Here is a 26,203-nt window from a genome sequence, read left to right as displayed (position 1 = left end):
TGAGCGTGATCGGTAAGCAGCACCAGGGAAACTTTATCTTTCGGGCTCTGGAGCTGAGCGCAGATAGGCGAGAAGGAGGTTACTACAGCGGGCAACCCGAGCGGCGCTCCCTAGTCCTTCGACGCGCGATACCCGGCCTGAACGCGCGGGGGCGCTGTTCGAAGGCGAAGCCTTTGGAAAGCCGCGCAACAGCCGGATGCCCAGGACGCCAGCCAGCCTTCTCCGACTTGCAACGCCTAGTCTTTCTCTCCGGATTATTGCTTTGTTCAGAGTTAGGTTCGGGAGCAGGACGACCAAGCCCCGTTTGCTCCGAAAGGGAAAGCGCGGGGATCCAGTCCAGTTAAGCTGGGGACAGCGCGGGGAAAGGAAGCCCCGTTTGCGCCATTATGACGCCGCGATCCAAAGGAAACTCGTGCGCAAAGAGCAAGCCTCCTTTTCCCCGCTGTCCTTGCCGGCGCTGCGCATCCCCGCGGATGAGCAAGAATTGTCTGCTGGGTTCAAGGACGGAAAAGGGCCGAGCCAGGACTAGTCCACGGTGGTGTCTCTGTTTGTGTGTGTTGATCCTTGTTTTCAGTTCAGGAGGGGCGCATCCCGGTTGGGCAGAGGGAGGTAGAGAAGGAGGAGGAAGGCCTGCAAAACTCACAGCCTTCCTCTCTGGAAGCAAGAGCGGGACTGGCCCGCGTTATCTCCTCCGCGTCTCCTATACTTTAATCCAGCAGGCATTTATTTTCCACAGCCCTCTCTGGCCCATTAAAAGCAGGGTCTTTTTAAGGGCACACTCTTACAGATACTTCCTTTGGGAGTTAAGTCCCATGGAATTTAGAGAGTGACATTTCCGAGACAGTGAAAATGCAATTTAAATGCGCATCGGATCTATGTTTAGGATCGGCGGGCCCATCTCTCCACTAGGACGAACGGAGGCGTTCCTCCGCTTCTCACCTTCGGGAAAGTTCATTCAGTCGGCTTTGCAGGCAACTGGGAAGTGTCCCCTCCCCCTTTATCTCAAGAGGTGACGTTCGGGCCCTTTCTCACGTTTCACCGGGCCAAATTTAGTGTATGCCCGTAAAGGGGAGTTGCGGCCAGTCTCAGGTGCCTGAGGCGCACGCGTCTCTAGGATGCGGGCACTTTCCACATTCGAAACGGACATTTTTGTGTGTACACACACAAAAGGTGCACCCAGCCAGATGGGCGGGGTACAAATAATAAATAATAATAAGTGTGTATTTGAAGCATCTTAAGTGAAACGTGTGAAATGGGTAAGACATAGACACGCTGCCTTTCTCGCACGCAGCCTTTCACTTTTAAATATGTCCTCCAATCACTTATGAGCACATAGCCTCCCTCTTCCATACTGTCCATTCCCCGCCTTGCACTTTCCCTGTATGACTTTGACACAGGAATGCATTCAGACACCCACCCACCCCACCTGCGCGCAGACCCTTCTTTGCTAAATGCACCCCCAGGTTGCGATTCACAGCCTATGTACTCTACTCCCAGAAAGTTCTGCAGCCACAGCCTCTAACCCTCAGCCGGTGTCGCTGCCCTGCCAGTGTCGTCACTGCGGGACTTCTTTGAGAGGTCTCACGGTGCAAAGCTAGCCATACCGACTCGGAAGCAAGCGCCACTTGGGCCAATGGGCCTTACTCCCAGGTAAACAGGCATAGGGTTGCAGCCGAAGGCGCCGGGCCCGGCCGGCTGCATATATTCTCTTGCTCTCCATAGAAGTCAAAGGGCCTCTCCTCTCCCACTGTGCGGGCTTCCGGGGCCTTTCCTCGGAGGCCGCTGCGGCTGCCTGGTCGCTATTATTCTTGGGCCCATTCCGCAGAGCCGGTGGCTCGAGGCTGCGAGTCTCCGCCCGTTCATTGGAACGATGTTAATTCACTTCCATCGCGGCCGGGCTCCAGGAGGAGGAGGCCATCGTGGTTTTCTTCGCCTCCCATAAGAAAGGCAGTTGGAGCTCCCTTTCGCAAAGAGGGGCTTTCCCCGACGCCTCTGCTGATTTACATACATAATATATATAAATAGACTGTAAAGCCCTTTGGGCGAACTATTATCCTCTCCCCGGGCAGATAAGAGACTCTTTTTAGCCAGACAGAGGCGCCTTGAGGCGCAATTTGTCAGCCAGGGCGCTGGAAGCCGAAGCCAGCAAATAATTTGGCTCGAGAGCTTGTTGCTTCTGCAGACCTCCGAAGTCTGAGCGCTTGGCTCTCGAAAGGAGATGGAGAGAAAGAGGGACTCTGTAACACAAGAGTCCGGATGTCAAACGAAAGTATCAGAGAGGCTCTCCTTTGAGTTATTAAATCCATATCGGAAAGGGGGCGCAGAAAAAGGGACCCCCGCGATTCTTATGGAAGGAACGATGCTGCAAAAGTACTTTCAAGAATGGCAAATGCTGTGAGTGGTTTGACTGCCACCAACCAAAAAGGGTCCTAGTTGGTTCAAATCAAGCTGCAAGACTTTAGACCCGAAATGTATTGAGAACTCTTTTAAAGGACAACCTCCACTTTATGCCACTGTATTTGCCCTGAACTAAAGAGTCCTCTGTCTTGGTTTTCCTTTTTAACTACTCATATATTCCAAAGAATAAATGCCTCCTCGAGTTGGATAAAAAAAATGCTGAAAAAGTAACGTTGTTAGATAATGCAAATTGATTTTATATTTAGCAGGAGAGGGGGGAAAGTTTTTCCTCCTGTTCAAATAAAGACAATATGTGAAAACGATCAACTAAGAAACCATACATAATTTGAAACAGAAAACGCCTTTATTGAGCGGGGAGGATTTGTAAATTTATTAAAAACTCTTGTGCCCATCCATTTATTCCAGCCCATGCAAATGTGCTTATTTCCGCAACTGAAGCATACGACATTATTATTATTATTATTATTAAAAACAAAACACTTCATAAGAGCCACTTGGTAGATGTTAAAAGGCAGTAAATTCAGTTTCATGACGTTTTACAATAATCTGAGTTTAGGAATAACAACGCTTAAAACCTTTTGGCGCTCGGACAGTCACAAGGGTTTACTTTTCATAAGGGGTTTCAGGGGAAAAAAAGTTTAAATACGTCAAAAGAAATCCAAACTGAACGAGGAAGGAAATGGCGAAAGAATAGAAGCTGCATTCGAAAACCGTTGCGACCAATTTTATGCACGTATTTAATTGTATGCATTATTCAAAATGATCCCAGGAGTGACTGAATAATTTAAAATCAATAGTTTCCTTAAAATCTTTATAAAATATTAACACTTTATAAAATATGAATAAGTTAACAATCCGGTTGTATTCGCTGCAAGGAGGTTGAACTTGACCGTCCTGTGATCAGGCTGTTCACACAGAGCGGCGGCGTGAAACGCGATCAGGGACCAAATGGCAGTCAGGATCTTCAGTTCGTGGGCTACATGAAATCGCTCATTTAAGGAGCTTGGGCTGACTCTTTCCAGCCATCGGTGGAGAAGAAGAGGGACCAACCAACCAACCAACCGGGGAAAGGGGAAGATCCTGCCTTTAAAACTAATCCTACCATCAGAACGACTCCAGCCCTAAAAACCGCGCGTTCTTCCAACTTTGGCCACCAGTCCGGATCCTAAAGGTAAGAGGACCATTGCCATTCTTCTACTACCCACCGGCTTGTCAGATAACGCCTCCTGGCAAATTAAAACAGCCTCTACCCCGCCCGGAAAATCCTACTAGATTTAACTTTTTTTTTTTAATTGTCAAACATTCAGATCTTTTCCCCGCTCCTTTTCCAAATTAGCACAATTTACTTCCGCTAGTTTGGGCATGGTTTTGCCAATGCTCCAACTTCCAGTTGTTTGCAAAGAACACTACGGACACCGAACTACATGTCCAGGACCAGGGCAAGAAGATACGAGACATCCCCTCACCTTGAGTCGTCGGAAGCCTACGCCCGCAACCCAAAAGTTCAACAGCGCAAGCGACCTTCGCCCCCGCCCCCTTCTTGCTGCCAAAGCAAGATGAAGATGTCTGGACGAAGGTCTTCAAGAAAAGATCTCTTAAGATCAAGAAAGAAAGAAAGAAAGAAAGAAAGAAAGAAAGAAAGAAAGAAAGAAAGAAAGAAAGAAAGAAAGAAAGTTCATCCTCTGCTGCAGAACCACTGCCTTTCCCGGGATGGGTGGGGCCCTCTTGCTACCTACTCCGATTTCAAGTGGAAACGATCTGGATTTAATCTCTTACCCGGATCAGGGGCTTCTCCGTGGTTCCCAGACTGTCAGCCAGCAACACTTCCTAGTGCGGGCCGAAGCCCGGAGAAGGAGAGAGAGGAAAAAAGAGTCGCGAGCCCTCTGCAGTCTATAATGATTACCATCCTTTGGAGACGCGAGAGAGCAAGAACCGCCGCCGCTCCACTCGCAGCGCCAGGCTCCAAGCTCCAGCAGAGCCCAAACCCCAAAGAAACAACAAGCGCCCTTGACCGAAGCCCAGGCATCGGCGGGCGACTGTTACTATGTTTCTTTTTCTTTACGATTGTGCGCGTGGCAGCGGGGGAGCTGCTCCAGCTTTGTTTCCAAGTCGGTGAGGGCAGGCAGGCAGGCAGGCCTCGGCCCAGATCGTCGTGGGCGAAGCTCGCGAGTCAACTTGACCTTCGGAGCAGCACGCACCTAAGCGCAAAGGAAAACAACAAACAAAACAAAACCCACCCATATACCGCTTCGCTTTCGCTGCAGAGATCGAAGGAGTCGACGGCTGCTTTGGGTCCCGATTGCCCCAAGTGTCAGGGGGGAAGGTCTTGCGGGACAAAAGCCGGGCGCTTCGGCTTCTCTCAACTTTCTGAACTTCGGATATAGGAGGGCCAAGTTAGGCTCTGCGAGTGCAGGCGCGCCTAGCCCTGCATAGGGTCCCTGCGTGCTTATTTCGGAGCGACCGAACGAGAGGGAAAGACTGAAGTTTACTCTGCGAGGATGGTCTGGAGACTGTTCCGTAACAATCGAATTCTTATTATTTATTTTTTTACTTTTGTACAATAAACTGATAGTGCAACCCCATCAGAGTGGCTGGGGCAACCCAATCAGATGGGCGGGGTACAAATATAGTAAAATAGGAATAGGAATAATAAATATTAAATAAATAAAAAATAAACAGCAGCAGCAACAACAACAATAACATGAAGCAAGCAAGCCCCTGGGTTGTAATCTAAACTGTCTCGTATGCGCTGCAGGATCCCGAATCGGAGGTTCCGTCACGATTACTGCCATGCCCCGCTCTCCCCACCGCCTACACAGCGCCACCATTTAAAACAAATATAAATATATTACAAGTTGTAGGGCAAAAGGTCGCATTAAACCGCTCCCTTCGCAAGATTGAAACCCGTCCCTCTTTGGCCGCAAAAAAACCCCAAAACGCACATAAACGCACAACCCCACGCATGCTTCCGAACAAGGATGGGTGGGTTTATTTTGACCCTCTAGCGCCACCGTAAAACAAACAAGCCGGGCTCTCTTAAGGTGGGCGCGCCAAGTTCCGGAGTTGCGGTGCTTCTCCAGCAAAAGCACCGAGCTTTTTGGGGTTTTTTTTTTATTAGCCGCGGTGCAGGGGGACGACTGGAGGGTGTGGGGAGAGGAAGAGGAGGAGGAGGGGCCGTGGGTGAGCGGCGACCCGCCTTCAGGTGCGGGAAGAGAAGTTTTTTTTAAAAAAAAACCGGGAGGGATTCCTTCCGCGCCACCTTAAATGCTGCGCGGGTGCCGCTTCAATTCTGAGGCAGAAGCAGGTCCCCGTGGCCTGGCCTGGGTGGGGCGGAGGAGGCGAAGGGAGCAGCGGCTCCCCCAAGGAAAAGGAGGGTGTTGAGCGGCTTCTCTCTCCCCCCCCCCGTCCATTAACTACCCCCTCAAAAGGGCTGGGGGGGGGCCAACGGCTCCCGCGCCCGGCTCCCCTTCACGGGGCACCGCAGCCGCTCCCGTCCCTCAGGGGATGGGCAGTTTCGAGCGGGAGAAGCGTCGCCTCAGCTCTCTAACCACTGAGCAACACCACCATGATCTCTCCTCACGGCCGCCCCCGCTCGTTCCCGAAACAACAACAACAACAACAACAACAACAGAACAACAACCCCCCCACCCCAACAAAGCGGCTCCCCAACCCCGGAGGTTTTCGGCCGCCTCACGACCCTCGCCTCCCCCCACCCCCACCCCACGCGACCCCTCACTCCATCCGCCGGACTCCAGGAATGCGCGCGCCGAAAAGAGGCACGCGGCGGCACGCGCGAACGCCGCCGCCGCCGCCGCCGCGAGATAGACCGTTATCAGGTTAAGGAGGGGGGGGGGAGTTGGTGGGAAGAGCAGAAGGAGCTCTGTGTGTGTGGTTATTCCCTCGCGCGCTTTCTCCTCAGAACTGAGGCGGCGGTTGAGGCGGTTCCCGCCGCCCGCGCTCTCTCTCCCACCCCCTCATATACTCGGGGCGGTTGGGGGGGGCACACGCAGCTCCCTCTCCCTCCTGTCTTGAGGGGTGGGGGCGCTTGTTTTGAGGCCTCGGGTCGCTGCGGGCCCGGGGAAGGAGGCGCCCGGAATGGACCCTCCCGCCGGCCGCGCTTCCCTTCCGCCTCCTCGGGTGTCCCGGCCGGGCGCCCTCCCGCGCGGCGGCGGCGGCTGCTGCTCTTCTCTCCTCACTCGCTCCCTTCTGCCGACCCAGCAGCCAACCCCCCCTCTCTCTCAACCCCCCGCCGCCGCCGCCCCACCATTTCACACGCCTCTCCCTCCAACCCGGCCCCCCCTTTCCCTTCGCGTTACTTCTCTCGCTCCTTCTTTTCTCCTCCCCACCATTCCCGCCTCTCCCCGCCCGGCGCCTTAAGTTTGCTCCTCTTCTGCCTCGCCTGTGTGCTTGCGTGAACCGCCGCGTGTCTTAAATTTATTATATATTTATTGGGCTTTAATTTCCTGCCAGGCGAGCGCCTCTCTCTCTCTCTCTCCTCCGCCTGCATGCATGCAAACGGCAGTGCTGGCCGGAGCAGCAGCAATCGCAATTTGCACCCCCCCCTTTTTTTCCTTTTTTTTGCAAAGAGGAATGGCTCTATCCTGCCCCTAAGCTAACGTAGGGAGACTATTTTAAGGGAAAAGAGGAGGAGGAAGAAGAGGAGGAGGGGGAAAAAGAAAAGAAAAGTAGGAGGGGAAGAAGAAGAAGAAGAAGAAGAAGAGAGGAAGCTGAGCTGTTATTTTGGATTCCAAGAGGAGGGAAGGAAGCGAGGGAGGGAGGGGAAGGCATCACCAACAGAACCACACCAACCCTAAAGTGGGGGGGGGGAGAGAGAAGGGGGAGGAAAACAAAAAAACAAACAAACCCCAAAGCGAGGAAGGACAACCCCAGAAAAGGACTCACTTTGCTTGATGACTCAACGCAACTAATAATCATTTGTCTCCTCTCTGGCGAATCCCTCGTGTTGTTGCTGCTGCTGCTGCTGCTGCTGCTGCTGCTCTCACTGCCTGGCGGAGGGAGAGATTGAAAGTGACACATCGGGCGCTGCTTGCCTGCTCGGCGGCCACCAGAGCACCGGCTCCTGCTGCCTCTTCTCCTGCTCGTTCGGGATAGCTTCTCTCTCTCCCCCCCTTTAGAGGCAGCCTCTCCACCCCCTTTTTCTCCCCCTCCCCTCTTTGATTTCTCTCCCCCCCCAACACTTTTTTTTTTGTTTTTTTTTGCTGAAGGTGAGAGAAATTAGTGTTTCCCTCCCTCTCTTCCTCGTCGATCCCAGGGCAATCTCGCGTCTTCTTTCGCATTCACAACCACCTCGGGTGCCCTTTCGGGAAGAGCTCTTTCCTCAAAGCAGCACCCAAGCCGACTCTGGCGCAAGACGGCGAGGCATCCTGACCTGGGAGCGCAAGCCTCCCCACAAAAACCATCGGGACTTGAGGTGGCGGTGGGTTGGGGGAGACGAAATAGACGAGAAGAGAATAATAACGTGCAGAGAGGAACCAAGAAAACTTTCCACCCTGGATTCACTACTTTTGATCCATGGACAGAGCCCAACTCAGCCAAGTTACGGACAGACTATAAGCAGTAAGTACTCCAGGAAAGCTCTCCGTCTCCGATATTCACGGCGGTGGTCCTGAAAGATTTCTCTTAAGCAGCTAGATCAAAGCAAACCAAATAATTTACGGATGCCTCTCGCTGTGACTGAGGTGCTTTTGGCTGAAATGTTGCTATTCTATATTACACTCCCATTTGTTTGTTTCTGTGTGACTCCGCAAACTGTTCTAGCCGTGGCTTTTCTCTCTCTCTTTTGGTTTTTGCTGCGCTACGTTGTGTAATCAAGCTTGAAAACTCAATCTGCTTGAGATAGCAGTTCGGCAAAAAATATCGAACCGACCTGCCAATGCACATTCTAGCAAAGGGGAAATCCCGGAGGATGCAGGGATTTTTCCCCCCTCCCTGCCGAGCAAATTAGTACTTTAATGTTCCTTTGCCTAAGAATAAACAAAACAAAGCGGGAAAGAAGCAGCAAAGAGTAGACTTAAGGCATCGATTTCTAAGTGTGTTTAAAAGCAGAGAGGAAGATGCCTGGCACGCAGTATTTTTTTAAAAAAATGCTTTTTAAAAATTAAGTTTGGAAGTGGGGTTACATTTTTAAGCGTCCTTAGGTGTCAAAATAGGTCTGCCTGCCATTTCTACCTAGTTCTCCCGGTACAGGACCCATTTTTAAATGTATTACTAGGTACCTAATTGAACCTCTTTACAGTACTGGTTCACACACCATCTGAAATGCATTAGTCTATTGAATACAGTACTGCATACTCAGTTCTAAATAGATTTGTTTGCCGAAGTCCCTTGCTTTTCTAAATTGCACTCGACCCCAAAGACGAAAACCGTAGCTTGTAAATAGCTTCGGTACTAGCAATAGCTTGGTTTATAAAGCTGAAGTTGAATGAATGATCAACTTCCGTGACCCTTCCTTGTTAGCTGCCGGCTCGCGAGCAGCAGCATCGGAAGCGCTTTCACAAGTCAGGTGCAAAAGTGAAGCCTTCTGGCTAGGGTCCTCCATGCTTATGCAGATCGTTTTAATTCTGGCTGAAAGTACTCTTCCTTTTTTAATGTATATGTGATTAATTGATACATTCAGTTTGGATGCTTCTTAAGTGGTACTGCTCATTTCTTTTCTCCCTCTTCTTCTCTCTTTCTTTCTAGGTCCTTGCTCATTTTATTGTGATCTGCCTGTGGGAACATTGTCTCCAACTCAAAGTAGTATGGACCGGAGAAGTGAGAGTCCCTGTCTAAGGGATAGCCCAGACAGAGGGAGCGGCAGCCCTGATGTCAAAGGTCCTCCCCCTGTGAAGGTGGCCAGACTTGAACAGAATGGCAGCCCTATGGGAGCCCGAGGGAGGCCCAATGGCTCTGTCACCAAATCAGTGGGAGGTAACAAACCTAGTAGAACTAATGTATACATAACAGGCTGAAGGCTGTGTTACAATGGCACAGGGTGTCAGGGTTCAGGTTGGTGAAGCTTGAGTGTCTCTTGGTGTAGGGTTACAGGAAGAAAGTCAGTGGCAGACTGCTAATGTCCCTCTTGCTTCTTTCATCAGTAACCAACAGCCTCATTATGGTTAAACAGGAAAGTGGTTTATACAGAAGGTGGCATATTTTGGGCATGTTGCCACTGTGTATGAGGTGTTAGCTGGTTATGTCACTGTTAGAGTTCTTAGCTTTTCCTGGAAAGCTTAAAGGTGTTCCGTTCTCTGCCCATGTGTTAGAAGGACATATAAAATGTTTTGGGGGTTTTTGTTTTGCTTTTGTTCTGGGTTGCTTTCTAAATAGTGGCTTTTTTGCACTGTTTCTGTATTTGGATCATGGGACAAAGATATTAGTTCTTTAACTCAATTAAAAGGATCTTAATTACATCCCTAGCTAATTTAGAATATTTTATAGAAGTTTTCAAATTGTAAAGTTAAGCTTATCTTACTTGTATCTCAGAAAGCGGGTTGGTTTTTTTATTCTTGTAATGGGGAAAATCTAGTCATTTTCGTAGCTAAGAATACATGGAGAAAAAGAATTTGTTCAATATTTTATGAATGGCTTGTTTCTAAATAGGAGTAAATTGCTGTACTATACAGCTTATGAGTCTAGTTTATTTGCCGTACTGTTACTGTACCTATTACTAGTCTAGTTTATTTGAGATTTATGGAATCTAGCTGAGTAGCTTAATGATGTTCTAGGGTTGTGATCCCAACATGCTTACTTGGAAGAAAACTTTTCATAGCAATCAGTAGAATATAATACCAAGTAAATGTACAAGATAATAACTTTAAAGAATAATCTGCGAAACAAAAGGGTTTTTTTTCCTTTTATGGACAGTTGCTAGAGTGATTTTTTTAAATGCACTGATAGAGTTGTTGGACAGTGTATGTATCATTTCCCCCCTAGATACTCTTTCTTCCATGTTATGTAGTGTGATTTCAGTGTCTCAAGTAGATGACTTAAAATCCCAAACATGCAGCTGCTTAAAGATCTTTAGTTCTGAATGTTGTGATTTCTCACTTCTTTTACCTTATCTTTGGACCCAGATATAAGTGCAGGATCCAGTATTTCTGCACAGTTTCTAAAGAAGAAAAAATACATACAAAACAGGTTGTTCTGCAAAATTTGTAACATATTATAATGCTTATGGTAAAAAATCTTATTGCATAGGAAGAAATGCAAGAAAATACAGCACAATACTATTGCACTGCTTTTAACAAAATATTTCTTGTTCAGTGGGATTAGTAATTACCAAAGATTGTTAAGAAGCTGTAGCTTTAGGTTATCTTCTTCCCCTAACTTAGTTATCGGTATATTCTAAGATAATCTTGAGTAAAGACAGCTAATAGTGGATACAAGAGTTTAGACAATGCTTAGAGAGTTGGTGAACGAACCTTTTTCTCAGTGTTGCTCTTATCAACTTGTTCTTAGAGGCAAAAAAGAAAAGAAAAAGTGTTTAATTAAATATTATGTTAGAAAGAAAGTTTAAAAGTAATAATGGAGTACTTGTGGATTTGCTGCTGACTAAATCTTTCTGTAAGTATTTCGAGATATGCCCTGCAGTAGCTGGGGGCTATTTGAAGCATTATTGCTTTTTAAGAAACGGTTTGCGGGTTTGTGTTAATGTCTTTTGGGCTTCTAATCTACACTGAGGTGTGTGTGGGAGGCTTATTTTTAAATTTGGCCTATGTATGTTTCCAAATTACTTCAGTGCTTTGCCACAAGAAGGTCAGAACAGTTTGTGATATCAAACTGTAGATGTTCAAGTGTGATGTTGGATAGGGGATTTTATTCAGTTTTACATGAAGACTTTCATTACTCAAGGCCAGCTCCTAAAGGGTTACCTTTTTATGAACTGCTGATACATTTTTTTCTGTTAACTTCTTGTTTCATAAAGTTTCTTGTAGTCCTTGTACTTGTTGGCTAGTGTTCCATTTTTAAGTAAGAATGAAAAATGTTTGATTTCTCAACTCAGCAATACACATTTTTAAAAGTAGTTTTAAGTCCCACTATCTTGATAGGGCAATGTTTGTTTTAAATTGATCATCAATTTATATTAAAATCTTTTAGGATAACTAGCTTAACTGTCTCATGAAAGGCTTTTTGCTACAGCCCTTTATAAAACTATTTTAGAAAAAAGTGACCACACTTTTCAGTACAAATCACAATGTGGCTTTAAAAGATGTATTGCAATGGTATGAAAGTTGTACCTTTACTGTAACTGTAACACTCAAATATGATTCTTATAAGGTGAAAATAGTTATTCCAGAAAGGAAAACTAAGGCCATATGTAAAAATCTCTGGCCTATGAAAGTTAGTTAACAAGACACTATCTAGTTACGTTAATATTCAACATGTACCGGTAGTATAGTTAAAAGAATTTCCAAGATTTTTCATCTATGGTGGGTTTGATATTTAATGAAAAGCTGAGGACAGTTCCTGAATCAGTTGCTTTAAAAATAGCATGACTATAGAAACCTTGTTCTCTTGTGTCTCTTTGGGGGGAAAGTACCGGTAGATAATACATGGATTATCACTATGTTCTATTTGATTAAATAATGGGTTTACAGATCTGAAGACACAGCCAAGTGATGAACTTATATTGCTAGACGTATTATTTTTAGAATTCCTTATTTCTTATAATGATATCTCTAAGTAAAGGCAAAAACTTGCAAGGATATGCAATTGTACTTCACTGTTTTTTTGGGGAGGGGAAGGCATGGTAAAAGAGATTTTACGGGAAGTTGTTCTGTAATTAGTGGCATAAAAGCTGTTCTAGAGTGAAACATTTTTTGACATTGGGAAGAGAGATAAAAGTCTTGAAAAATCCTAAACAAATGTTAAGCAGGGTGTGGTAGAAGTAAGTTTCCCTGGGGACTTAAAAACCTTTTACTATTTACAGTGTTAATTTTAGTTGAAGTAGTCATGGTTAACTTTTTTTTGCCTTAGGTATTCTAGCACTTCCTGCAGTTACCTAAGTAGTCTGTTTTAAACATCTATGTAATAAAACAGAAGTGCTGTGATACTCATGATTGGCAGTTTTTATAGTGAGACTGTGGGAGAAAAAGGCGAATGTCTCTTTAAAACACATATGACGCCTGGGAGAGAGGTTAAAGCAAGCAAGAGCTCTGTGGTGTTGACAGCTTTATATCCCTGCTGGGTAACATTCACTTACTAGAATTGGCGTCCCCTCTCAGTTAGTAATTCGCTCCATAAGGATTTTGAAAAAGGATGATTAATGGCCAGGAAACTCAGATTTGTAAAAATACTGATTAAAATGTATCTGTGTTCATGATTCTTCCATTCTCATGTGCATTTACATTTTATTAGTCTTTAAGACATGGAAAATCAGTCCGAAGACCTCAAGTAAAAACTGTGCTTAATAATTAAGGCTATGATCCTAATTTTACTGATTTAGAAGTGAGTTCTGTTAAACTCAGTGGAGGTTACTTTAAACAAATCTTCTATTTTGTTCTTTGGTGAAATAAGCTGAAATATAGAATCCACTAGCGCCAAATGCTAAAATGTAGTATAAGTAGTAGGATATTTCATCTGTACCAATTATGAACTATAAATATTTCCTTAAGTGTCATTGAATTCAGTGTTTCTTACATCCAAGTAGAATTACAGCCTTTGTTTTCAGGCCTAGCATACTACTGTTGACAGCAGTAACAAATAAGTAATTACTACTAGTAGTAGAACCAGGTGTAGGAGTATGTCGTGACCCTTTATTACTGTTGACAAATATAATGATGGGAAATCAAGGTTAATGTTTGAAGCATTCAGATAGGACACATTGATCAGAGCACTGATATAAGTTGTCATCTGAATATTGTGTGTGACAACTGTTAATGTGATTTACTGGTAGAGAATAATACTTTGTATTTCATTACTGTTCTATTCATTGTAACTGTGTGAGAGGTATATTGCATTTCCTTATATTTGTAAAGATGGAATGTACCTTGATAACGAAAGCTAGTTCAAATGACAAAGACAGGTTTACTCTTGAACAAATTTGGATTACACGAATTTTATATAATATAATGTGTTGGATAATACATTTTTTTAAAAAAATAGTGCATGTTAGCATTTTAAAAAAGTATTGATTCCTATATATATAGGTTACAAAACTAAACCCTCTAAAGTAAAATTTGAGGAACAGTATTGTTCTTTAGATAATATAATGAGTTTTATACTTTTTACATCCGTCTTTGTCTTTTAAACATGAACATTGCATACACTTGGAGTCACCTAGTATGCCATCTCCCTTCTCCCAGTGAGAGAATAGTCTTCTGTGATTTCTGTACTAATAGCAAATCTGTAGTTGATTTGGTTTCAAAATATCTGGAGCTCAACATCCACAAAAATATAAAATATCATCCAATGAGGAGTCATCTAGAATCATTTTGGAACATTTTACTTGTAATGTTCTTCATAAAGTTGTAACCATAAGAGATTTGAAATATCAGTATTAGCTCTTAAGTCTTTTATGCATGTTTGTTTATACTTTGGAAAAATTTGATCAGATACTTACTTGGAAGTAAATCCCAATGATTTCAATAGAATGTATGACTGTTAATGTTTTGAGAAACACAGTCATGTTTTGGATTTAGGTGCAGAGTAAATTGTCTAGTCAGGCTTTACATTACTTGTCTATCTGCATGTGCATTAAATTCACTTGATTAGAAGTGTAGCTGAGTTGATTAGGAGAAGCATGCTTAGGATCAAGACCATTATAATATTTTCCAAACTTTTCTGTTGATCAGGGCCCATTAGCTCCTTTATTTCTGTTAATATAGCATTAATATAGACTATATTTCCCTAGAAAGTGAGCAGATCTGTTGGGGTTTTTTTTTTATAGATAGCTGTAGGAAGAGGAGTAAGGAGTCCAAGTCTACTTATTTGAAATAACAAAACAGTATGATCAATTTCCAATTAAATGTGTTTTGGATGGGCCAATATTCTTATGTTTTGTTCATGCATTCTGATGCTAACATCTATTTACTAGAAGCCATATTTAAATTATTTCTTAGTGCATAGCACTGGGGCACTAGTGTCAGCAGAAGTACATGGAGTGGACTAACTCTGTGCCTTCCATTCTTGTACTAAATGTTGACATATGTATGATAGGTTTTTTAAAATAAATAAATAAATCTATTAGTAGCTTATCTGCTGAAAAGTGCTTATGGTCAATGTAGCCTATCTGTGTATACAATAAAGTATACAAAATGTAACATTTTCTCCGATGCACATTAACTGGTGATAGTGGAATGCATTGTATCACCAGTGCAAGAAATGTATTTTAATAATGCTTTATAAATCTTGCTGTTATATTTTTTACACTGAAACTGTGCACTTAGAAGTTGGAAAAAAGGTGGTGCTTTGTACTGTATGATATTTTGACAGACTTATATTCTGTAGGACTTCAGAGCTGGGCAAAGTGCGACAGTAATGACAATATAATGTAGAATGTATGCTGATATAATTCTGAGCTAATTTATTGTTACCAAAGCAAGCCACAGGAAAAACCCCTGACAGTAGTATAGTAAGCAAGAAAGTGCAACAATGAAACAATGCATCATCATTATTGTTAATGAAATTCATTTTCTCTTTGGGAATAATAGAAAATTATGTGGAATATGTGAAAATTAGGAAAGCATTAGGTCATTATAACCCAAGACATTAAGCAGTCTAATCTAGTTCCATATCATATAACGTTGGGTAACTTATACCATCTTTCAGGGTACTAGGGCTCAGCTCCTGCCTTGTCTAATGGTGCTTTACAATCCAAGGTAGTGCTCAGCTGACACAATGTGTGTATGTGACAGCACCCTCTGAAAGAGAAAGTGCTCATTTGGCAACACAGAATATTAACTTTGAACTATAGTGTGTGCTTGGCTCCCCCCCCCCCGATAAATGATGAATCAATCCTATGTTAATTGATTCCTACTGTATAAACTCCTCAGAAACAGATGCACTTTCATATGAAGACATTCTATAAGTGAAACTTTTAAGAGCTAAAGCCACAACTGAGAAACATTTGAGAAACTGAAGATTTCAGAGAAATGTACTTAATTATCTCTCCCGTGCTGCATTTTCCCACCATATTTAAGCTGAGCATTCATCAGGGAGTATTAAGCATTGATCTTGTGTTTGTGAAGAATAATTTTCAGTTAATTTGGAGTGCAGATAAAGAGGATCAGCATTGTGCAAGGCTTCCTCTATTATCGAATATTTTTAAAGATTAGCACTAATATTTTCTTTTAGGGCCTGCATTATGTCCATTGTATTAACAATATCAATTCAAAAATTAGTATAGTTATGTCAATTTTACAACAGTATTGGGGAAATAGGTTCAGTAGGCTTTCTATTTTCTAAACTTACTTTGATTGCTTTGAACGTATTGTCTCTGCTTGTTCATAGCAATGCATTTGTCCAACAAATTGATTCTCCAAGTGATATAATATTTACTATGTACCAAATAATTTTTTCCTCTCTCTATATAACTTTTAATTTTTAAAAGTGTTTGATGCAAAAATATTTAAAATTAAAAATTGATTTTGCTAATGAGACAAGTAGAGGATATTTTTAGAGGTGCTCTGCTCTTTGGGGATTTAACACAACTGTCTTACAGTAATGTCAATAATTTAATGAAAATCTGTGCAGTCTTAGACACAAAAGCCTTAGAATTTAAGGACTGTTTTACATGTAATGGGTTATGGAAATGAATGAGTTTACCACATTTTAGTGAGTAAAATGTAAAGTGCAAGGCAGCTTTGTATGTATGTGTGTGTGTGTACACACATGTGCATGTTCTGTGCAGAGCTACAATTAGCATTGTGTGTTAGTGGTAGTGAAACTAATGTAGGCATTTTTCAAGTTATGGCATTCACTGGAAAAATGCAGTAAACTGGTTTGTGTACTGCTGTGAGATGGTGGATGTTTGATGCAGTTAGATGTTTGATGCAGTTAGAATTGTTTACATGTCTCAATAAAAAAGGAATTGGACCGTTTCCCCAAGTTTTAGGTTGTTAAAGATTGCTGTGCTGTTAGAAATTAATAATTCTATGTGTGTTCAGTAGGACTAGAAATATACTTGCTATCATATGACTTGCTTCTTTGCAGTTTATGAGCAGTCATTCGTGCCTTTAAGTTGTTATTACTGAAACTGTGGGCAAATGTTTCTATGTTGTATCTAGAGATAGCAGGATTATGCATACTATAATATAATCTTTGCATCTGCGTGAAATAGAATTTCAGTTAAAGATGAAACATACAGAAGGAGTCTTAGTGTGGTATCCAATAATGCACTTCCATTAGTACAATAATTCCCACTCATGCAACACAACTTCCCTTCCCTTCCCTCTCCACTTCCCATGCACCCTTCCCAAATTTGGTACAAATTTAGGGAATGCACACAGCGGGGGAGTTTTGTTGCATAGACGAAAGTCCATTTGCTAACAGAAGCACGTTGCTGAATTCTACTCCTTAAATAGTGGCTGGTTGACACAATACATCACTCCCAATGATTCCAGATGTGAATCAGGTAGTTATGGATATGGAAGACATTAATTTTCCAGCTGTTTTTCTAACTGTTTACTGCCCTGTTCCCGTATTAGCCTGGTTTGCGTATACCTGTAATGCTAAACCATGGTTTAGAGTTATATGCATAAGCAGGAAGGAACCCATAGCTGTCAACTTTTCCTTTTTTTGTGGGAAATTCCCTTATTCCAGCGCTGTTTCCCATTGCAAAAAAAGGGAAAGTTGACAGCTATGGCCGTTTCCCAATGCAAAAAAAGGAAGGTTGACAGCTCTGAAGGAACCTTGCTCTTGCATAGTTCCTCACTTCCTGCCTCCTGTGCAACTGCAAGAAGGACTTAACAGGCATTTAGTTCCAACTTTCAATTTATCCTGACTTGTGTCATATGTACCAGAGATTGTGGTTTAAAACAAACTCTAGTTAGTTAAACAAGCCAGCTTCAAACCCCATAGTTCCAAGTTGGTTTGTTTTGATGCTGACTAGAATTTGTTTTAAACCATGAACATTGGTTCCTCTGATATGACAAGCTGGGATTAGTGGAAAGTGAAACTAAACTCTGTTAAAGTCTTCTCCCAACCTCAAGGGAGAAAGAAGGAAGAAAGCATTTGAGCCTGAGACTTTCCTTAGATTCCTTCCTGATTATGCATGTGGTGCCAAGCTGTGGTCATTATGTTGATCCATGCGAATGTACACCCACGGGGAGTCTGTGTACATGGAGAACAAATGTATTGTGTGAGCTAACTTTTAGTATCCACACCCATATTCTATATATTCATTCTGCATAGCAAAATTGGAGATGTATGCAGACTTCGATGAAAAGAAACTTGAGTCCTAGGAAATATGTTTAAGATCATAACCTAAAATCGTATAGGTGGAAGTTAGTTCCATTTAAAACAATGGAAATAAGTTCCCACATCACATTTTTAAAGATACAAGGTGTCATTGTTATCTGGCTAATATTTACTTGTTACATGACACTGTTTCTTTGGTAAACAAAGAAACTTGTTTTCAATAACTTGATCTGCAGTTTTTCACATGTAATAGTGTTGGGCCTAGAAGCTACTTAGTTTAAGATATGTGGTTTAGGCTGCAAACCTATTCACATTTACGTAGGTGTAAGACACATTGAAATTAGTGTGGCATTAGTTCTGAGTTTATGTGGGTAGGATTGCACTGTTAGTTGGACTAATATGAGACAACATAACAATAGTATTGTGAGAAAATTTTCTTTGTTGTTTAGCATATTTATTTATCAATAGGTTTCTGGGTTTTTATTTCATTCCATGTAAAGGTATTTAGGATTTTGTTTAGGATCTTCCTTTTAAAAGATAAATATTGCTGATGCAGTCATACTACAAATGAAACATGCCCTTTGAATAACCTATATTTTAAAAAGGAAAATAAAATCATATTTTTATGTGATGTGCCTTTCCATTATTTATATGTTACAACTGAATATGCATATCTCTTAGAGTTGCTATTTTGTATTTTATTGGCTATTAAGGAATAAAATTCTCACTTATGAGTTATGCATTACTTTGCAGTAAAAGGTGCCTTTCATAATGTCTTTTCCCAACTTACAAATAACTTTTTTGCCATAATACTCACATGCTAGCAGAGCAGCATGATAGATGTCTCCTTAAGTGTCGTAGTAAAAGAAAATGACTTGAATTTTGAGGCTGTGGATAGTTTATGTTGTTTTGGACCAATTTCCCAAGCAGTGATCGAAAACAGATTACAATAACAATTATACAGTCAGAAGATGCAATATCCATTTCTGTTTTAATTGGGTGAAAGAATAATAAAAACATCATTAAGAAAAATGAGATGGACCTGTCACATAGTCTACCAATTTTTAGACTTTGAGAAAATACAGAGTAACTGAACTGGTGTTTAGTTTACTTCATCTTGTTAGCTAAAATCTGTATTTATGGTAGAAAATATGTGACTTGTGCTCACAGACATGGACAAGTTTTTAGTAACTGCTGTTATTAAGATTTTAAAGTAGAGGTGAAATAATTAGGCTTATGCCTTTTAAATTCAGTGAGAGGAAGCACTTCCTGTTGCCAGTTTAATTCCCCCTCCCCTTTGTTCATTACAACTTGCTCCATTTGTCATTTGCCAGCTTTATGAAATGGAAGGAATATCTGAGTGGTGGAGACAGTGAAGTTTTCTTCCCAAAATGTGTCTTGGATCCTAACTTTTGTTCTATGAATTGAAAATAATTCACATTCATGAAACAGGGCTGGCTATTCTGCCTTACCCATCCCTCCGCAGACCCAAAGTCCCTTAAAATATGCTCCTGGTTGTTGGATGGTGCAGGATTCGGTGCAGCAAGCTACAGATGGATGGAGAGTTCATAAAAACTTATCCTTATTACACAAACAGAGAAGCAACTAGAATCTAAACCACTGTACACTTTTCTCAGCTCTTTGTACTACTTCATGGAGCTACTTCTTGTGCTCCATCTCCTCATCGCACCACTGCAACCTTTCTCTCCACAAATGTACAGTGTGAAAGCTGTTGTCTGAGTGGACTCAGTTCCCAGTTTAGTGAGCTCAGTTCTCAGTTTAGTATGCTATTGCAAACTGTTGAAGTACTGAAGCTGGGCTTGCCTGTGGTGTAGCATTCAGCTGACCTCTTCACCAGTGACTACCTGAATTTTTCCTTTATGGGGATAGAAGAAAAGCTCTCAAAGTAGTGACTATAAACAAGTCCTGCATCTAGATCAACTGAACTAATAATTAGGGATAAAGTAAGGCCCCTGGCAAACTGTAAGCTTTGTTATGATGAAGTTATTTGCAAACTTCCCAGTACAGTGGGTGTGCTTGCTTATTTCAGAGCTTTCCAAACTTTTCATGTTGGTGAAACATTTTTTAGACATGCATCATTTCGTGACACAGTAATTCAGTTTTACTAGCAAACTGGAGGTTAAACCAGCCCTTTTCCAGCCCTAGGAGGAGCACGGGGAGCATTTGCGCGACACACCTACACACTGCAGCCGACAGACAAACGTGTCTCGACAGACAGTTTGGAAAGCTTTGGTTTATTTGTTTGTTGAACTCTATAAGCCCTTAAAACTGACATGATCCTCCCCAGTCTCTTAAAAATAGTATTTGCCAAACTGTTCATCAGAAAATTATAATACATGCAATATTCAGTTATGATACAATAAATTACCAATATCATACAGCATAACAAAAGTTGTGGTGGAAATAAATGGTGATTATTTCTGATAAAATAGGAATAATGAAAGATATTAAAGCTATCTTATTACTAACAAATTCTATTAATACCACATAAGGATGTAGTACATCTTGTACTTTATTGTACTTCGTTATTCTAATACAAACATAAATGTACAACTTGCTGCCTGCTTTCTCTGACTTTTGCTGTGTTTTAGTTTGGACATGCATACTGTATCCCAAATTCTTATAAACTATTAATGAATATCAGATCAATAGGGTTTGCTTTTCTCCTAACTAAGAGATTGCCATACATGTTGCTTTTGAGAGATGAGTCTTTTATATTCCAATACTATCCCTTTTGAAATTACAAAAGGATCATTTGGAATGTTATAGCCATTAATATTTTGGATTTCTGTTATTGCCAGATTTTGATGTATTGATCTAGGGGTATGTTCGAAAATGTAAAAAATTGCCCTCAAAGCCCTAGAGTGTCAACATTTATCATTGACATTTGGGAATATTGTACTTAATTGTGTTGGTGTAAATACGAACTAAATAACAATGAGTAGAAATTCGCCTTAAAGTTTATAAGCATTTTCCCAAATCCATTTTCAGATTTCTTGTTGCATTTCTTTTGCAAGATCCATTTTGTTTGATCTAAATTTATTGTTGGTTCCAAATTAGCTTGAATTTTATCCATACAACCTAATGCATTATTTGATTGCCCAGAATTATTATTTCAAGCTCCGTGCACTCTCACAATGAACCATATATTTCTAGTGATTGCATAATTATGTATTTGACTTGGGAGATATTGAAAGGTGAGGTATGTGTTGATTTCTTCCTGAATTGACTTTTAAGTGTTCCTGCCGCTTAGAAAAATGGTGCCATGAGAGGGCAAGATTAGGAAGAAAGGAGGATTCCCATTTGGATGTTTAGACTGCAGAATATATAGTGGCTTAGAACATGATTTAGTGTAGCGTTCCTTGGTTCCTAAGCTGGCAGAGTATAGAACCATATTTTACTTGTGATCTAAAATGAGGCCTTTCAGAATACCAATTTCCTTGTACAGTAATCCAAGATCTTTATAGCACAGTTCAGGTGGAGACTAGGCAGAAATAAAAGCAGGTTGTATAGTATGAAGGTGATATCATGGAACATTTATCCTTATATTCAGGCTAGGAGCTTCTGGAGTCTAGAAACAGAATTGTTAGTGTATTGTGCAGATGATTCAAATCATAATGGCAAAATAGTCACAGTTAATTTGAGGATATTTCTACAAGCAACAGCATTATGCACACACCAGCAAACTGATTTTCTTAATATTCATATATATATCATAGTTCGCAATATGTATGTTGCTGTTCATTCAGCTTGCATAGAACTGAAAGGTAATAATACTTCAAATCCTTTGATGAAAAGTTAACTAATAAACTTTTGTTTGCAAATTCAAGGACTCTCAAAAGTTAAATGAACATGGTGTGAATTGAATGTTATTAACATCTGTTACTGCAAGACCATTCTACCTATAGGGAAAATAGGGTAGTAATCTTGGAAATTGATTATAGTAGCTGCCATAAAATGTCTGGCATTTTTTATTTTTTATTTTTGCATTTTGGGGAAGTAGACATATAATATAGTGACTGATAGGCAAGTACAGAGATGTATGTTTGGAATAAAAATACATCTCTGTATTTTTAAATATAATTTTTTCAGGATCACCCTTGGCATCATCAACATGCAGGGCTAAGACTCACCTTGGTAAAGTATACAAGAGTGCCCCTGAATGAGGATTTATTTTTTATATGCATTGGACTCGATAAACTTCTGTGCACCTGGAGGCTTCCTCCCTTCTTTTCCTGTTCTTGGTGGCTTCTCATGTTTCCCTTTTTCTCTGTTAGGCAAATATAACCTAGTTTACATATGTATAACAGAATTGTGCCAAGGCAGCTATAAGCTTGGGAGCAATGGTGAGAGGAGAGCAGGAAGAGATAAAGAATTATTGCCCAACCTAGGGCCAGACCCTGGTAACCATGCAGTTCAGATGGCTTAGAAGCAACTCAAGGGACACAGCAAAATAATTAGTGTTTGGAATACTATATATTAATAGGGTTGGTTTATATGTAATGACAAAACCGCTTTGAGATTTTTTTCTTTAAAATATAAAGCGGTATAGAAATGAAAAAAAAAAAACATAGTATGGCATTAAGTGATTAAGCTCTATGCTTGTGTGCTTCTTTCTTCCCTTGGTTAGGTTGCCCAACTTTGGATGTAATGGCAGACTCTGGTTTGACACTAAATTGGAACCGAAGGAGAAAATTGGAGTATGTAAAGAGAGAAAGGGACACATGTGCTAAGGCCAATGATGTGGGTTTTCTGGAATTTTTTGGATAGAAAAAACCCCCAGAAAACCTTTCTTTTCAAATTAACATAATTAATGTAATTTGCACCATAAGTTTTTTAGTTTGCATCAGAAATTTTTCTGATGCCCTAGAGCATGAACTAATTTAGCCTGTTTATTTTACTTGTATTCAGTAAACAAAGCTAAAAACTTTGAAACTGCCAAGCTTGCCTAGGGTTTATTTGAGGTTGGCACCCATTGATTGTTACTAATGAATTTATAAAACAGAATAAAGCACTGGATAGTTGCCATATGTCCTCTTTTTTTCTGGACACCTCCTCTTTTTCAGGATTAAAATTTCTTTCCGGGAGGATTTTTAAAATTTGGCAAAATGTCCAGGTTTTTTTATTTGGTTTTTGTTTGTTTGTTTACAGTCACCCAATAATTTTTTAAAATAAAAACAATTTTTAAAGCCCCATGCGTTGTGCTCCCACCCCTTGTTGTTTTTCATGAATGGAACGGGAGCACTCTGCAGCATGCCTGCGCCCTTCTTCCCAGGGCCAGTGAGGAACAGCGGCTGTAGGACAGTGTTGTGGTCACATGGGCATTTGTAATTGTGGCACCCACGGCTCTACTCTGGCAGGCTTGTTAAAGTTAAGAACATTGCTACTAACAATATACCACAGTTTCTATAGCCTACGTATAGTAGGGGTATTTAAAATGAGGGTTATCATAGCAATCTGTAGTTAAATGTAGAAGTCTGTAAATATGTCCTCTTTTTTCAAAGTATAGCAACCCTAGCACTGGAAAATCTTCCACTCCACATTGCTGACTCTAGCCTAATGATCAAGCTCTGAAGCCATCAAGCTGTGACTGTACCAACATGCCTCAAATCATGCTATATTGTTGCATTTAAAATGGCCCACAGTGCTCTAAATTAAGAGTGCTTCCCTTCATCACTTACATTTCCTTCTCATGAGCCATATGCCTTCATTAGGTTCTATTTTACTGCTGGGTGCTATGTAGTCATTGGTCAAATACAATCAAGTATTTAAAACAGGAGTGTTTTTAGAAGTCCTTAATTGTATTTAAATATGTTTTTATTTTTACTTGTACTGTTTTACCACCATGTTTTGCTGTTGTGTGCTCTTTTGGGAAGAAAGACAGGATAGAAGTTTAATAAAAATAAAATACCCTTAGTTTTGGAACCTGAACAAGCCCCTCAGCTAATTTTTTTGCCTCCCATCCCAATTTTGGTGGCAGTGGGAAAAAGTTATTTTAAAAAGTAGACATACTGGTAGGGTGTGCTAATCTCAGGGCCCTAATGCAGTTGTAAATCTCTCCCTCCCTCAGATTGATTGAGTAGAAAGGGGGCAATAGCCCCCCTCAGCTGATTTGCACAGGATTGTTTCCCTGTATGTATGTTTACCTGTGTGTGTGTTTGTGTGTGACCATACCCACCCCTGGCATGTGGCACCCAGAGGGTTGGTCAAAGACTAATGTTGTCCTTAGAATAAAAAGGTTTAGCCACCCCTGATTTAAATCACCATTTAAAAATTATTATTACAAAGGATATGAGCTGCAAAACCAAATGAAGTTGATTGTTTTGGAACAATAAAATCAAATTTCTGTACTTTTGTAATCAACCATTATTTACATTTTTTGTAGCAAATAGATCTTGGTTTTTATTAGAATGGTAGGAGATACTTAAACAGCTGCAATTTTATTTCAACTGAAATTCAGCTAACAAAGCACACAACATCCATAAAAGGCTCCTGTTTTTAAATGCGATGGTGTCTTAAGGCATAGAGCAGAGGGTGCCTGCTCCTAAACAAAGTGTGTATACATGTATACATGCCCAGATTCCTGCATGTATAGAAAGCAAGGGGCCCTTAATCTTGCCTTTGTTGAGGTCATATCATGTTAAAAATAAATAATTAGTCACCAATGATATGAGAGCATTGTGACCTCATGGATTATTTACACAAGATAAAATACCATCAAACTACAGTACATCATGAGCAACACAATGCTCTTGGACTTGGGTTAGCAAGCCCCGATGGAAGACAAGGATGAAAAGAATGTGTGTGTGGTGGTGTGTGTGAATTATGGGACCTGGGTTGGTGAAGAGGGGAATTTCCATTTCAATTGCTTTGGAAGGAGGAGCAGAGATGCTGGCTTTCCCTCTGACCTTCCTGCTGAGTTGAGAGGGCTTTGATCAGTGGAGTGGGGAGGCTGTTGCAGTCCTGTTGCCTGGAACCAGGTGCCACCTTTGCAGATGGGAGCAGACCCACCCACCCTGGTGGAGTGCGCACTTGAAAACTCGACATTTCCACAAGGCAAGAGAGCCTCACGAGTGAACGTGTCATACCTTGTCTTTAAAAGCTTGGCAGGAGGGATGGGGAAACTTTGTTGGCCATCTTTGTCATTTCCCTTCAGTTTTGAACTTTCTGCCTTGCTCCTGAGGGCACTATGTCTGCTGCTGAGCTTGTGCCATCACTTGCCTGAATAAAGTTCCATTTGTTTTGCTCTTTCAGGTAAAACACCTGTGTCTAGATTTGTTGGGTGGGAGCCAGGATGTAGTATTTGCATGAGCAGTTTGGTAGTTCATTCCCCAAGATTTTCCATTTGTTGTTGGACTACAGCTCTTATCCTCCCTGACCATTGGACATGCTGGCTGGAGATGATGGGAATTTTAGTCCAACAATACCTGGAGTGCCAAAGGTTTTTCCAATCCTGCAATATAATATATTATATAGTAGAAAAATTCACTAATAATAATAATTCACTAAATTTGCTTTTTAAAACCAACAGGGTTTTCCAGTTTCTTAAGATGTGAATACTGTAGTTTCTTCACTTTTCCTTCTTTTGGAAAAAGCTTTTACTGTAAACTTACATATGATGACATCCTAATATTTTAGTACAAGGTCTATTTGTAGTTGCACTTTTAAGACATTGTAACGTGACCATTAAAATTAATTGTGGGTGGAATCTGGCATAGAAATTGGCATTTAAAAATTATAGCTGTGCAGGGAATTCTCTTTAATTCTCTCACCATGAACCATTTTTTAAATGCCACGGGCATCAAAAGCACTAGTATGTATTAAATAGGTGGTTTTATGAAAACATCTAAGGTACTAGTTCTAAAATGGCGTCACTCTTTTGAAGTGAAATATTAGTATATTTTCCATTAGTTCATGTTATTATATATAGTAGTGTGGGATATTTGTAAAACAACAAATGAAATGGCTAAGTTGTATTAAGAAATAACTAAGGTATGTTATGTTATGTTATGTTATGTTATGTTATGTTATGTTATGTTATGTTATGTTATGTTATGTTATGTTATGTTTTTTAATATGCATTTTTTCAGGGCCATAGTCTGACTTTAATATAAATGGGGAAGTTGGGTTTGACAGGTTTTTTTTTTTCCTGGTAAGGAATTACATCTTCAGAGGAAAATAAAGATAGTAGCAATATGTATGCTATCTTTTCTTTAAAATTATGTTTTTTATCCAAAGTTGCAATTTTTAGCAATTTCCTCTGCCCCCAGATTCTGTTTTAGAGCATCTTGCAACCCTCTGGAGTTGGTGAGGGAAGTGTGGAGGGCTGCAGGTGGGAGACGTATTGCTGAATATTGCTTCCATCTCTGTTCCGCTGATGGAAGTCATACTATCAACTGAGTGG

The 26,203-nt window shown here is 41.1% G+C and overlaps 1 protein-coding gene across 2 annotated transcripts in view; it reads left to right on the top strand.

Moving 5' to 3' along the window:
• Positions 1 to 7,681: 7,681 nt before the first annotated feature.
• Positions 7,682 to 26,203, top strand: part of SATB2 (SATB homeobox 2) — a 120,047-nt gene continuing 101,525 nt past the window's right edge. Inside the window, exons 1-2 of one of the 2 annotated variants that reach the window (XM_033169283.1) lie at positions 7,682 to 7,995; positions 9,121 to 9,348. In XM_033169283.1, the coding sequence (XP_033025174.1) occupies positions 9,180 to 9,348 (169 nt within the window). In that variant the 5' untranslated portion in view covers positions 7,682 to 7,995; positions 9,121 to 9,179. The remainder of the gene's footprint in view (positions 7,996 to 9,120; positions 9,349 to 26,203) is intronic. The other variant, XM_033169293.1, reaches the window with a different exon arrangement.

The sequence above is a fragment of the Lacerta agilis genome, chromosome 1 (genome assembly GCF_009819535.1).
Source record: "Lacerta agilis isolate rLacAgi1 chromosome 1, rLacAgi1.pri, whole genome shotgun sequence".
Taxonomy (NCBI): Eukaryota; Metazoa; Chordata; class Lepidosauria; order Squamata; family Lacertidae; genus Lacerta; species Lacerta agilis.
The sequence above is the reverse complement of the archived record's forward strand: the minus strand, read 5'-3'. Positions and strand labels throughout refer to the sequence as shown.